This window comes from Perca flavescens, chromosome 6 (assembly GCF_004354835.1).
Source record: "Perca flavescens isolate YP-PL-M2 chromosome 6, PFLA_1.0, whole genome shotgun sequence".
Taxonomy (NCBI): domain Eukaryota; kingdom Metazoa; phylum Chordata; class Actinopteri; order Perciformes; family Percidae; genus Perca; species Perca flavescens.
Window position 1 is genome coordinate 24,141,133 of NC_041336.1, and position 15,312 is coordinate 24,156,444.

The 15,312-nt window shown below is 40.0% G+C and overlaps 1 protein-coding gene across 2 annotated transcripts in view; it reads right to left on the reverse strand.

Moving 5' to 3' along the window:
- LOC114556872 (F-actin-uncapping protein LRRC16A) overlaps window positions 1–15,312 on the reverse strand; it is an 86,747-nt gene that overhangs the window by 39,423 nt on the left and 32,012 nt on the right. For both annotated transcript variants that reach the window (XM_028579968.1, XM_028579967.1), the window contains exons 3-9: window positions 12,580–12,630; window positions 6,073–6,132; window positions 4,687–4,808; window positions 2,924–3,021; window positions 2,518–2,588; window positions 1,056–1,129; window positions 747–822 (exon numbers count right to left, since the gene is read on the reverse strand). In XM_028579968.1, coding sequence (XP_028435769.1) covers window positions 747–822; window positions 1,056–1,129; window positions 2,518–2,588; window positions 2,924–3,021; window positions 4,687–4,808; window positions 6,073–6,132; window positions 12,580–12,630 — 552 coding nt within the window. The remainder of the gene's footprint in view (window positions 1–746; window positions 823–1,055; window positions 1,130–2,517; window positions 2,589–2,923; window positions 3,022–4,686; window positions 4,809–6,072; window positions 6,133–12,579; window positions 12,631–15,312) is intronic.

Genomic DNA, 15,312 nt, shown 5'->3' on the forward strand with positions numbered 1-15,312 from the left:
CCGCCACTTTGGTCCAGGCTCAAAACTTTTATTTGTCTGGTACTTTGGTTCAATAAATACCAGCAAAACTAATTACATTCCTATTATCCTCAGCTGTACCTTCTGTTTAGTGATAATTAGAAAATGTTAGCATGCAAACATGCTGAACTAAGACGATGAACATGGTTGGCACTGAGCGATATACTTTACAGCGCCTGCTAAACATGAGCATTTTAGCATTATCATTGTGAGCTTGTTAGCATGACAATGTTAGCATTTAGCTCAAAGCACCGCTGTGTCTAAGTACAGCCTCACAAAGCTGCTAGCATGTCTGTAGCTGTCTTTGTCTTGTTTACACACTGATTCCCTACATTTTTGACAAATCAGCTGGTGTCTGTGATAGCTTATCAATTGAGATATGGTATTTGACAGATGGACGGACAGAGACCCACAGGCCTCATCCTACTTTTTATAGCACGGGGGAAAAAACAAACAAATACAGTAACAGACAGAGCAGAAACCCCCAGTGTAGTAGTAGTGCAATAAGGAAGTGAGAAGTAGGACCTTTACAAATGTAAGAGGAATAGAGAACAAACTGACAGGCAGGTACACAAGAAATCTACTTAACTCTGAGATGGGATTATATATTATATTTTTGGCAGCACACTAACACTGTGATAATGTTTATTCAACATAGTGATGCACAAACCAAGCAGACATGATTAGTGAGCAAATGATGTGGATTTTGAGAAAAAAAGGGTACTAACCAGTTTATAGTCCTTACTGGAGAGCTTGGTGAACCACTGGTTAAACTCCAGGACAGCTATTATAGCCACCAGATCCCTGAGGAGGAGCAGACAGGTAAAGAAAAGGTCATAGCTCCTACTATATATTGTTCATCAGTACCACCTTAATTTAGTGGTGACTTCAGCAAATTTCTACATGAAAAATAAATCATGTCACACCTGCAATACCTCTGTTAACTTTTATTCCAACAAATGTTACTAGCCACATGGCCATATTCGTTCCACTTTGCTAAGGTTATATTTTATACTCTATTACGTGCCAACACTCACCTGTTCTCCAGATGGCTGAAGTCCTGCAGGTTGAGTTCTCTGGTGTCTTGTGTCAAATAGATGGTGTCTACATCCTGGAAAGTAAACAATTAACCAAATCGAGTGTTAACAAACTGTCAACAAAAATTTAAAATATTTTCATGTTATCATTTCATGTTATCAAAAAAACACATCTGTTCTTGATTGTTTCTATATCTATCTATATGACTCATCAAAGCACAGAGCAGATTAAACGTTTACAGTAAACTAAGGGCCCTATTTTAACGATCTGAAACGCAAGTATCAAACGTGAAACACAATTAGCTTTGTGGGCGGATCTCGGCCACTGTTGCTATTATACCGGCGGGATAAATGACTCTTGCGCCTGACGCAAATCTAAAATGGGTTTGTCTGAAGTAGTGGTTTGGGAGTAACGTGCAATAAACCAATCAGAGCGTCATCTCACATTCCCTTTAAGAGCCGGCGTGCTTGTTCCATGGCGGATTGCTATTATGACGACAGATTTGCCTGGCGCACGCCAGCGGGAGCTGTCCGAGATGCGGCAAAGTAATAAATGCCCGTCTTGGCCGGGTGGCGATGGTGCTGCGGCCTCTCGGGCGCATCTCCTCAAGTCTGGAGAGGATTGCTGCAGCCATGGAGCGTGGGCCTCCAAACGCACCACCTGCTCCTGTTGTGCCCCTTCCTCCTCCTCCCACTCCATCTCCGTCCACCTGCTCCACCAGGAGCGCATTGCGCATTACTCCCGGACCAGATTCCACCGGAGTGTCCAATCCCACCGTAGTTCAACATCACGTCTCCTTAAGTCATCTAATATTTCCTCATTTATGTCATCAACACATCCATGATTCATGGAAATGTTGTGTAAAACACAACAAGCCACAAAGAATGCTGCGACTTCTTGAGGACTGTAGGCTACTGTACGTTGTGCACATGCTACATTATGGCCAAGCATACAGAGAGCAGACTAGCGCCACTGACTTTAGACCAGGTTTTTCCTGGTCAGTGGCGGAATTGTTTTCTGAAACTGCAAAATAGCACCAGGGAACGTTTGCGCCGGACACGCCTCCTCTTTTCGCTAAACCGCCCCCGGCAGCGGCAATTTATTCCCTAATTTACTGACGTGCGTCTGTGGAGGGAAAAGTCCACTGTGCGTCGGGTGCAAAATAGGAACGATACATGCGTCGGTGTACAAAGGCAATTGCGCTGAGTGCAAGATAGGGCCCTAAGAGTTATTTGGATTATTGGATGATATTTTGGACAAGAAAGAGCAAAAGCGTTAAAAAAGAGAAATATAAAGACACACCAGTGAAACTGGTACAATATTCATACACTGTTGTGGCTATCCTATGTATCAAATGGTTTTATGTTGTTTTATGTCACCCAGCCAACAACACTGAAGCACATTTGAACCAGGATGTGTCAATGCTGTGCCACTGCACAAAAGAATGTAAATAATACTGACCCACTGCACCTCTTCTTTGTAAGGCAGCCCCAACCAGTCACAAACACATCTGTACATCTGAGAAAACCCACCTAGAGAGAGAGAGAGAGAGAGAGAGAGAGAGAGAGAGAGAGAGAGAGAGAGAGAGAGAGAGCGAGAGAGAGAGAGAGAGAGAGAGAGAGCGAGAGAGAGCGCACAACAACCAAAGTTTTGTGGGCTGCAGATTGTGCAAAAATGCATGTAATTTGAAATTGCTATCAATTTTTTTATCAGGAATGATAATTGCTTTAATCCACCCATGTTAAACTATACCGTAAACTCACTGTATAACTGACTATACCAACCCCACACACACACACGTCATACATCATTTCAGGAATGGCATAAAGTAGCACACAATAATTATGGTAGAGTTATAGATTCCTACCACAGGGTCCAGGCTCAGCAGGCTTGTTGTTCTCCCACAGAGTCTGCAGAGAGGTGAGCCTGTCTGGAGGCTCCATGCAGAGCTTCTTCATCACTTTACTGAGAAGACAGATTAAAACATAATTTAGTCATCTCATTTCTACATTTCCCAAATATTGTAGCTGGTGAAATGTTCAAAAGCCTATAATCGTTTAAAAAAAAAAATTCTAAAACAAGCAGCTCCAGGCTACTTTCTTACTGCCTTACCTGTTGATGGACAGTTTGAAAGCATGAAGTTGCAGAGTAGCAACTGATGAGTACTACAATAGTAATTCAATTCAACCCACAATTATGAATTAATGTAAAACAAAAGAATTAAAGCAATGCAGCCTTAAATCGGCTGCAGCTCAAACATACAAACATCAGCCTCTCTGTCAGGTCAATGATGTTTTCCTGTTTACAAGATGACGTTATAAATGTTTATGGTTTTACATCTGTGATCATTTCTGCATTTATATTCATGCTTCCTGAAAAATATGGTAACACTTCTATTAAGGTACACATTAACTAGTTGCTTATCAGCATGCATATTAGTAGCATACTGGCTTTTTATTAGTCATAATAAAGTGAGATATTTTGACACGTATTAACCCACACAGGTTCCCTGATTCTAAAGTTAACTCCTCTTTACACTTAGGAAATGCTGTTGGTTTTGACATGGGTGGTCATGAGATCAAATTGTGTCATAAATGTTTCCATTCCCTCCAATGACAGTGTTACCATTTGGAGTTTTTATTAAGATGTCATTAAATGTTAAAAGGACAGTTAGATGACAGGCAATACAGTACCGAGGTAAATTATAGAGTGATGGACAGATAGCTTTACTTGTTGCTAAAGTACCTGCTAATTGGCTAACGGCAGCTACAGTTAGCAGTAGTTAGCGGTTAGTTTAGCTACAAATAACGTTAAAGCTACTGTATCGGTCCATCACTCTGTAAATCCCCTTGGTACTGTATTCCCTGTCGTCAAACTGGCCTCAAAACATTTATGACATCTTAATGAAAAGTCCAAATGGCACCACTGTAGTTAAGGTGGTGAAGAGGAGGCAACTTTAAAATAGAACCTGTGTGGGTTAATACGTGTCAAACTACTAGTGAATTAGTTATGAGCAAGATCTTACAACCTACTTACTTGCTATCAACAAGCAGTAATTCGTAGGTTATTGAGAAAAAAACTCTTCGTTAATAGCCCACTAGTTTTAGAATATGGTCATGCAGAATAAGGTATTAATACAGTAATAAGTGTTTTGGAATGACTAATAAAGAGCCAATATCCTACTAATATGAATGCTAAGCAGCAACTAGTTGATGGTGAATATCTGTGTACTTTAATATAGTAAGTATAGTGTAAGCTTTACCAAACACTTTTTTATGACATTAAATACAGTATAGGCTACTGTTGCTGTGACTCAGCCACAGCAACTTCTAAAGATCAAGCCAAAGTGTGTGTCTGGTTAAACTCTAGGTGCTGGAAACATTTTCACTTATTCTTTTAAAGAATAATAAATACATAGGCTAAAGTTTAACATGCATAATCAAAATGCATATGCACACATAAAACGCAGCAGAAATTGATAATAGAAAATACTGTGAGATGAATTAACTACATCTTTATTAGGATTGATTCAAATCCCTTAACATGACTGGTACATTTAAAAGAATCCACAAAATAAAACACAAATTGTTATGTTGCCCACAATCACAAACTCGTAGAGGTGGAACTCACCTAGGTGGTAGACCGGGACATATCCTCAGCAGACAGTTTCCTATGTGAGCGACCACGTCATTGACCTCCTCTGTAGAGAGCAGCTTCAGGGAGAAGGAGCCACGCTCGTACTCTATGAACAGCTAAATGGACACATTGTTATTAAGTGATGAAAACAGCATGCATGGCTTCCCCTAATCCTGCTTCAACCACAGTTATACTTATTAAGATGAAGAAAAAGAAAAAAAAAAAAGTTAGTCACCAGTCATTCTTTACTCTATTCCATCCACTGAGTCAGTCTGGTTTTGAAAAATGAAATCTACCGTACAAGAATAGTTTATTGGCAGTCAATGGATTCAAGATTAAAGCTTTATGGATATTTGTACGTTTTTATCTGACTCCATTATGTTCATTTCATATTCCACTTTCTGCCCGTCTACTCCACTGAATCTACCCAGCAATAATATAATTTACAATAATGAAACCAACACATCCATCTACTGTATCCCCTCAACCACATCTGCATCCACATCTTTGTCCTAAGTAAAAGTAAAGATTTAATGAGATTTACCAACGCTGGCTAACCACTTCAGCGCTCACCGCAATTATGCAAATGCTGATGTAAAGCGATACATCCCTCCTCTATAGGCCAAAATTAACATAATCCTTGCTGATACTTATTAAACATGGGAGACCATCCGTCAAGATATTCTAAATATTAGGGATGACATCTCTGGAGATGAGCGGTAGAGAGGTTCAGCTGCAGGGACGGATTATCCTATTTTGTAGGTAGATCCTGCTGACTGACAGCTGGCCAGCATTGGTCAAAAAGCCAAATGAAAGCTCTTCCCGGATGGGAAACATCATGTGGCTGTTGGTAAAGTACATTTTAAAGGAATAGTTTGACATTTTGAAAAAAATACAATGATCTTTTTTGCTGAGAGATAAGTGAGAAGATCGATACCACTCCTAAGTTGTCCTAAGTGGGGAGCTGGAGTTAGCTGGTGGTTAGCTTAGCATAAAGACTGGGAATAGGGTCAAACAGCTAACCTGGATCTGTCCACCATTAACAAATATGCCAACCAACACATGTAAAGTTATTAACAAAAACATTATCTCTTTAATCTGCAAACTAACTGTCAAGATGTCAAGATGATAATTTGTGGTTTTAGACAGCTGCTAAAACCCAGAAACGAGCCGTTTCACCTGCTTCCAGTCTTTATGCTAAGCTACGCTAGTTTCATCCTGGCTCTACATACTTAATGCAGAGACATGAGAGTGGTATACATTTTTGTATAACTCTCTGCAAGAAAGAGAGTATGTGTATTCGCCAAATGTGGAACTATTCCTTTAATATTTTGTGCACTCAGAGTGAGTTGGACACTGCTCTGGAGATAGGTACTGTACCTGTGTAGGCTTGTTACAAGCAATCCCCTGGATCTCCAGATAATTAAAGGAGTGTTCCACCTAAAAAAAAAGAGCAGGTGAATCTCCATAAAAATACTTCTACGGTGTCCGATATAGGCAGACAGCTATATTCAAGGACTATCTTGCGCTACTGTTTATTACAGGACATAAACTATGTTACCACACACTTTCTAAACTACTTTGAAAAATTGGCTGCTACTAACAATATTGAGAAAGGTACATTTTAAGACGAATCATGATGATAGTCTACTAAACATTTTTAAAACATAATTATCAGAGAAAGGAAAGCAGAGGTTATATTCAAGTGTGCATGTGAGTGCAAGTATTTTAATGAATGAATGTGCAAGTGTGGCATCCATGTTCTTGTGAGAGCATACAGTATGTATATTGTATACCATTTCTGTATCTGTGAGAGCAATTGTGCCTAATAATAACAGTCTACAGTAGTGTAGTGACTGTCTGAGGAATGTTACTACAATTAATAGGTAGGGATGCAGTCATTTCTTATTCCTTCATACTTCACTGACTCACATTTACATGGTTTCTCATTTGTAGGTTCAAATTCAAATTGTGTGTGTGTGTGGGGGGGGAGATACAGTTCACAGTTTATTTTTGTGCTCATTTGCAAGGTTTTATTTTTATTTGAAGTGTTTACACACTTCCTGAATTGTATGAGTTGAGAAGGAGTTGATTTCAGCTTTGACAGAAAATGGAAAGTGAATTGAAAAAGGCCTCCTCCTCATTTCTCTATTCACATCCAAAAGACAGGCTTTTCAAAACAAGTCCAGCTGAAGACAACCAGAACAGTCTTACATCCACATTTTCTATTTGTTTCAAGAGAACATTTTAGGATAAAGAAAACAAAGAAAAGGCAGCAGCCTGCCTTTCCATACCTAAAAAGGACAGGAAAGATTCTCCTTTAATGTGAGAGGGGCGAACCCGTGAAAAAAAAAAAAACTACGGTGTATGGAGCACACAGTTTTCCTGCACTCCCTCTCCCTCTCTTTCTCGCAAACACAGACATGCATACAGTACAGTGCCTGAGGGCAGGCCAGGGAGCGAGGCCAGACTATTCCAGGTGGGCTCTGTGTTCCTGAGGCTTGGCTCAGAGATGAGAGAGGGAGAGGATAAGCAGACTGTCTGTCTACTGTCTGACTACAGTATGCAGTGTGTGTTTATTTCAGTGCCGCCTGTAGTTACTCACTCATGTTCAGTGTACAATCCCGGAAAATCATTCCTTATGTAAACATGCACACACATTTGCCATCATTTCCATTTCATATTTTGATTGTGTGGACTGATTATTTAAAAGTAAATGAGTCTAATAGACAATAACACAGTGGAGAAGAAACTCAAAGCTCAGTCAGATAAAACAAAGAAACAGACAGACAGAATGAGCTATTAGCGAGGACAGAGGCACATGACAACAGTGGAACTAGGTAAGATTTTGTATTGTGATTGTTAAGCTAGACTACGTGACTGCTAAAAGATAATTATTCTTAGAAAAGAAAAGTTGACATTATAAACAATAATACCCAACTTGCTTCATTCAACACAGTCAGGGGTTTTAGCTTTTACAGCCTTACTTTATTTGGTATGATGATAGCTTACAGTATGGTGGCTAATGTTAGCCAACTTTAGGTAGATACTACTGTATAATACAAAATCATTTCGCTGACTAAATGACTTCTCTATATTTGATTGAGTGCTACTGTTACTCTACATTTTAGCATTCACCATTATCTCATTATTTTGTTAATGTGCAAACACCTAGGTCTGGTACAGTACTATAATACTAGTACAAGTAGTACAGCAGTATATATTGTGTTGATTTGCAAAATATTTGCTGGATGTTACAATATGCAGTAAACAGTGTCCAAACCTAACTTGAATGGGATCAATCAGTTCATTTCATACAGCCAGTAAATGGCATAGCATTCTGAATTTTGCACTAGCCAATGATAAGTGAGCGTGCTGATAAATATGAGCTCTAGCCAATGGCAATACCTCATGCTGGGAAGTGTAGGGAGGAAACAAATGACAGAGTGACTGCATTGTTCACTCATTCGTTTACTGACCGTCTGTCACTTTAACCACTCTCCACTTTTCTTTTTGCTGTATTTTCAAGGAGAAACTCAACTTTTAATGTGTTCATGCAGAGCATGGTATTATGTTGGTTTTAAGATTAGAGATTGTGAACAATAGGATGCTGTTGCAGTGAGCAGCAGCATACAAGGAAAATGTAGATGTTGGGATTTTTAAACGTGTCTGTAAGCAAGACTTCATGTCAGACAGCTACATAGTTATGTTAACGTCAGGTTTCTATAAGATAGTTTGCATTAGGTTATGTCTGGGTAACTAAAAAATTAAGGATGTATACTTAGTCTGATGTTTTATTTCATAAACTCCAATACTTCTGAGCAAAGAGAGATAAAGACAGTGTACAGGTATGTGAAATAAACAGCAACAAGAGGCTACAGAAAAAAAGAGGCCAAAGGGAGGGAGCGATGAATGGAAGTGTGTTTGTGTGTGAGAGAGCATGTTTGGGAGGAGACACTGACAGACTGTAAGGCCCTGCAGCTTCTCAAGAGGAGCCAAACCATCAATCGGAGGCATACACAAAGAAAAACCCACTGAGAAGTACCTGAGAGAGCTAGAGGGATTTCAACTACTACTGAGAGAAGAAAGATACACAGTAAAGTGTTTAACTGGGGGTCTACTGCTACTGCGAAACATTTACTTTAATATTAAGGCCTTGGGCTCAGAAGAGCATTATCTCCTCCTACTGATTGTTCTCTTGAGTGTTTAAGGTGCATCTCTGGAGATGCATGTTAAATATGATAAATCAAACACAGCGCCTACAATACATTCAGATGGCCAGAAGCATACATCAACACCCAACACTGCCTCAGCTTTGAGTCAACAAAAACATATTTTAGCAGAAAAGATAATTTACAAGGGATGTAAACAGTCAATAGTGCATGTGTTGGTACAGTGAGCAGAGGCTAATCTTCATTTGCAGTTGACTCATCTCCACTGTAATATAGATTTCACATCAACAAAATCAATACAAAGAGAAAGACTAACGGTCAGCTTTTTTATAGATGTTGCTGGTAAGATTCATCTTTCAAAAATGACAGTATGCAGTAAGAGAACCCATGCAGCACTTGCAATACTGTTAGCATTGTAAAAAAACTAAATAAAAAATATCCTTAAGTCATAAGGATAGAGTTTTAATAAAGTGGGCAGTAACCATATCATTTAAGAATTTTTGAACATCTCGGCATGTTAATATTAAACTTGGATTGGACTGGTTGGAATTGCAGTTGCATGTAGGGGGTAAGCCCTACGCAAAACGACACCGACGGGTCTCGCATCATCCAATGGACTGTTGCCGACAGGTGAGGAGCGCCGGGCGCTGGCAGCATGGAGGGGTGCTGTTCATCTGCATGTATGCCTATTGCCTGCGCTGCAGTGAAATAGCCGGAGGTTTAAAAGATTCCATATAATCAGAGCACTCACATAAGAACATAGCAGAGTCTACATATTTTTAGGAACTTCATCAAACACAAAAAGCAAGCAGGCAGGAAACCAAACAGTGCCGCACCTACACATGCACCCCCTGGCACACACAACAAACAGCGCTACCCATCTGAGAATAGAAACTAATAATAGTTCATGTTGATGCATAACGAATAATGTTGGATTACTATTCCTTATTGGATGGCTGAATTTTGGGGTATTGCATTATGTACTTAAAGTCAACAACAGCGAAGCATTCAAATACCGATTTGGACGTTTACCATGGCAACGATCGAAGCATTCAGGTCAGCCCCAAAAAACATTGAGAGATTTATTGGCAAAGTCAATTTATTATTCCATTATCGAAAAACGATTCATCTCTTAAAACATGAATCAAGCAAAAATGGCAAACTGGTTCCAGCTTCTCATGACGGGATCACTGCATTTTATTTATTTATTTTTTACATCTTTGTAAATTAAAGATCTTTCAGTTTGGGGATTTCTGGATGCAGAAAAGCTATTTCAATCATCGTTTTTGGTTCTGGGAATTTGTGATAGGCATTTTTTCACTACTAAAAAATACCTGCAGATTAATTGATAATGAAAATAATCCTGAGTTGCAGAGAGTTCCTTGAGAGAAAACCAAACATTGATTACTTTTAAGATAAAATCTATTAGATTAAATAGGATTTAAGACATGTAGATTATTCCTGATGACCTTTGGCACAATGGTGAGTGGAGGAAGAAAACCAGATAAAGAGAGAGACAGGGATGAAGAAAGAAGGAAGTAATCCGGATTGTTGGAAAAGAAGGAGAGGATGAGAGTGAGAAAGCTGAACAAATGGCTTAAAGGAAAGAAGGAGAGGAGAGCAGAGCGTGATCTGTGGTTGTAATCTGGCTAAGCAGAGATAGAGAAGGGTACAGAGGTTTTCTGAAAGCCAACAGAGGAGGGATTCTGCTTCCGGTGTGGAAAAACAAGACCAAGACAAGACAGACAGACCTACTTCATGCTTCATCACCTATGTCTAAAATAATACACCTTACAAGAGTCTCGTGCTTCCATAAAATCAAATTCACAAGATGCACCCTCAGAAAGTTCCAGAACTTCTCTGGAAAGTTGCAGCAAGACGTCACATCTTGATTAAAACATGAGTTAAGTACAACAACAAGAGCAGCATCTGAAGAAGGGAAGAGAAAGTACAACGGAGAGGTGTAGAGGTATAGAAAAGAAAACCAAGAAAAAGACAGATTGGAAACAAAGAGACAGAGACAGACTGAGACATACAATAGAAGCGAGGACGGTTTTGAGGGGGGTTCATTCTTCATAAAGCAGGTGTCTAATCCCTCCAGGTCAGAATAGAGCACACAGATAGAAAACAGATGCAGAGCAGCTACATAAACAGATCCTTAACCTGCAGCTCATAACACTGGAAACATATGACGTCATGTGAAACAGGGCCAGCTTGAATGCTCTTTATGGCCTCTTGTAACCCCAGTAAACCAATGAATCAGTTTTCAAGCAACCAATCAATCACCTAAACTGTCCCTGGAGGCATCTTATTGACTGGAAAGCATACAGCCATTTGAAGGGCAACTGTAAATGCTTTCCTGGACCTGGTACAAGAGATGATGTTATGTTATCTCGTTATTCAGGGAAACTACTGGGAAGTTACTTCTTTCCTACCACATGAATCATAGGTCCAGATACTGCAGGAAAAACACTGGTTTCCATATACATTTTACTGTGCAATTATTGGCTTTATCAATCTGTGCTTTGGCTTGTGTGTGTAGTCTGACGATGGGATGTTGTGACGTTTTTTAACAACTGCTGCTGCTACTACTGAACACACCTGTTCAAGGTCAAGAATGAACTTTGAAACTGAACTTTTAAGTCCTTAAAATGCTCAGAAAAAAAAATGGATTTGAATATGTGCATTTGCATGGCAACATCCATGCTGATGAAGATCATGCAATATGATCAAACCCTCTTATACAGCTACAGAAAGGTGTTCGAGGTGAGTCCGGTCTGTCAGCTGCTTTTTCAAAACACAAAAATGTACTTTGAAACTCAAAGTGATTTGTAAACTAACCACTCCGAAACATACATGTACAGAGACGCCTACAAATAGGCATTTCTTTATGCACATGCTTTGAGAACTTCCCCCCCAGTTTTATATCCACTTATCCAAGTTCAGGAACTAGTCCAATCCTAAACTGGGCCTGTGTATAAATGCTAGCAGGCCAGACCCGACCAGTGGGTCGCAACACAGAAGCTTACGTCTGATGTTTAATATTGGTGGTGACGATAGTAATAGTAATAGTTGAAATGGTGCTGCAGCTGCTGCAATGCTGTTTTCATGTGGCAGAGGTGACAATGATGCTGGTAAAGATGATGACAGATGTTTCATTGCTGGTGATGGTGCTAACAGTTGCCATCTGCGCTGCATTATGGCACTGCTGTTCTAAGTTAAAAAGAAACAGGCATTTCAACCAACTGTATAACTTCAATAGAACCAGGCAAACACAGAGCCACTACTTTAGCCTTAATCCCCTCTACTCTACAGTACATACACACAAACCATCTGGGATAGCAAAAGTGCTGAGTTCGGTAAATTTCTCAAAGAGGGCACAAAAATGTATATTGTTGTTAATCAATGAAACCTTATTAAACCTAAACAATATGAGGATCAAACACATTCTGCCATGTTTTTAGTGTGATAACCATTTTTTAGTAAATCTACTGTTTTTGGACAGAATGAGGAGATGACAGGTCTTCAACATAACGGTGGCGTGTGTTGGGGTTGCAGTACGTTTTCTGAAGTAATTTCTGACATTGTAATTTGTGATAAAAGCAAAGAAATATTTTGCAATATTTGCTAACCAAATAGATTTAAAAGTGGTATAATGGTTTACATTGTTGTTTTTGGAAAACATGTTAAATTCCATCGTAGCGGCTGCTCTTACCTTGGTGGGAATGCGTGCAGTCAGCAGGTAGGCTCGGTGAGACGCAAGTGCCTGAGAGAGAGAGAGAGAGAGAGAGAGAGAGAGAGAGAGAGAGAGAGAGAGAGAGAGAGAGAGAGAGAGAGAGAGAATAATGAGTATTTGGCTGTAAAATACACTCTGACCAACCAGAACAAGGGAATAGCAATGAGCACACTGAGCTCGCCTGTTGACTCATCCAGATGAAAAGGCTTGTGACTAAAACATCTCAGTCAGTATGGAAAGAGAAAAAAAAATGGAGGAGAAAGATTCTTCTCTACATGAAAACCAACAAAAAGACAGTGACTTTACATTAGTACCCGCTTTTAACCAGCACAACCCACTGAGATACTTATTACATGTAGCCAAGAAGCCTTCATTTTTATTGGCCCACCTCCGGTCTGCTGTGTGAGGCTATTATAGGTTAGTGTATGTTCCTTTTTTGTTTCTGCCTGCTGAAGAAGCTCGACAGTGACTGGCAGCTATTTACAGAACATGGCGAGGACTAAGCTTGTGAAAGAAAGAAAAGGTCAGTGCTCCATACATTGAACAATCCAAACCAATGAATCTGTTGTAGTCTTTTATCATATTACATGGGTGCACATTGTCAAAAATGTTGTGGTCAAAGTTTTGGTGTACCAAAGTGGATTATCATAGGACACCATAAAAGAATTTAAAAGAGGAAAGAAGGTCAACACAATCAGTGTTTCCTCTATGTTGATTGGCAAGTGGCGGTCCGCCACAGTTAAATTTCTTCCGCCACTATCAGAAAAAAGCCGTCTATCAGCAGTGATTGTTAGAGTCGCAGAATAGCGTGGACACGCGCTTCACACCGCAAGTGGGCACTCAGAGAAAAAGGAGAAAGAAAAAAGAGACCGGCTGTCTGGAGGACCCAGTTGAGATGGCATGTGTGCATCCTTGAGAACTGTAAGTCGTATAGCCTAACTTATATTGTCAGTTAATTTAAGCCTGTATTAGTCTATAGTTCTTGCACATTTTTAGTTTCACCTTCACCTGCTAGCTAAATTGCACGTGGCTGTTGATTCAATACAACGCCCTTAATATCATATCATGGCGTAGTAGGCTAAACCGTGATTATTTCATACATTCATGTCCTGAAACATATTGGGGGAAATTCATTTAACATAATTCCAGCCAAATAACAATTAAAAGTATTTGAACATTTGAACATTTATAACCTAACCTAACTGGCACTGCCTCCGATTTGGTGTCTGCTGCGGTGCGCAGCGCAGCTCGGACCGTGCACCGCTGCCCTTTTTTTTTCCCTCTATAAACTCCGCTCTCAGCTCCTCTGCCAGTTGCTGCATGAACTTCCTCCGGGACATTTTACAGCTGGTGCACTCCTTGGAGAGGATGTGTGTAATGATTCCAGCCAGTTGTAGCATGTATAAAGTTATATGAACACGTAGACAGCTACCGGCCATCTAGGCTACGTGTTGGCCTACGCCGCCTTTCACAGAGCGAGCGCCCGGTGCTTTTCTTCTGATTCAGAACAGAGTCCATCTACGCCATAGCCTGCGTTACCAACTCTGGCTTTGCCTTCGGACCATCGGTGATGCCCACTAGAGTCCGGATCGGGCCGAATTTTTCTGTCCGAGCCGGCCCGCGTCCGACAGAGCCATGACCGAACCCGGCCCGAGCCCGACAGGCATTAAGAAATATGTGTCCAAGCCCGACACAGTTAAAATCTCATTTTTTTTCCTCATACTAATGACACATGTAGGCTACGTTTGTTTGTGTGGAAAACCCTTTTTTATTAAGCAACTGTAGGAAGGCATTCGGAAATGTCAACAGATAAGCGCATCAGCGCACGGGGAAACAAGCGCACGTTAATCAGCTGTTAAAATGTTCAATGGGTTAACCTTTCCTGATCGCTTCGTTTCCGACCGTGATCAGAAAACCAGGGGAGACTAGGCTACCTCCAGGGCCCACGTTATAAAATGAATAACCACTAACTCTGCTCATGTTGCATTACAACACGTCTGCTTCCTCTTTCTCTATCTATCTTCTGCCCGCTTAGGCTACCACCTTAATGCCCACACTTGTTACTCGAGAACGCTAGTTACGTTTTTCTGACAGAGACTATGATTATTACTGAGCAACCAAGATGCATCTTCAACCACGCAAAAGATTAAAAACAAAACCACGAAAATGGCCAAAATAGGTAAAAGTGATTGTATTTTCTTTGCCTTTTGTGTAATGTATATAGCCTAAAAACAATTTTAAATGAAAATACAGACTCTTTTAGGAAAAGTCAGGTACCAGCAGGATTGTATTTTTTTATTTAGCAAAGTTATTACACATAAATTTCAAAACGGTCAAAATGACCGTCCAGGCCACAGGGGTACCATCTAGCAGCATGTATGCTACTCAGCATTAATGGACCACCTCTTTCTGAATTCCCCTATAGCCGAGCCTTGGAGTTATTTTTCCAAAAGCCAAGAAAAATCAAATGCACACAGCAAGGCTGCCAACTTTGCCACTGAGGCAAATATGCAATTGGTTTCATTATGAATGGTTTCATACTATAGCCTACTTTGGGTTTTGGTTTCCCTATGAAGAATTTCTTGTAAAATTCATTTTGTAGACCTACAGTTCCTCAAAAATACAGTTCAATCAAAACGAAATGAAAATATGCCTCATTGTGTGTGAATAGTGGTGAATAAATATATTTGTTTGTGTTGCAGCGAAGTGTCC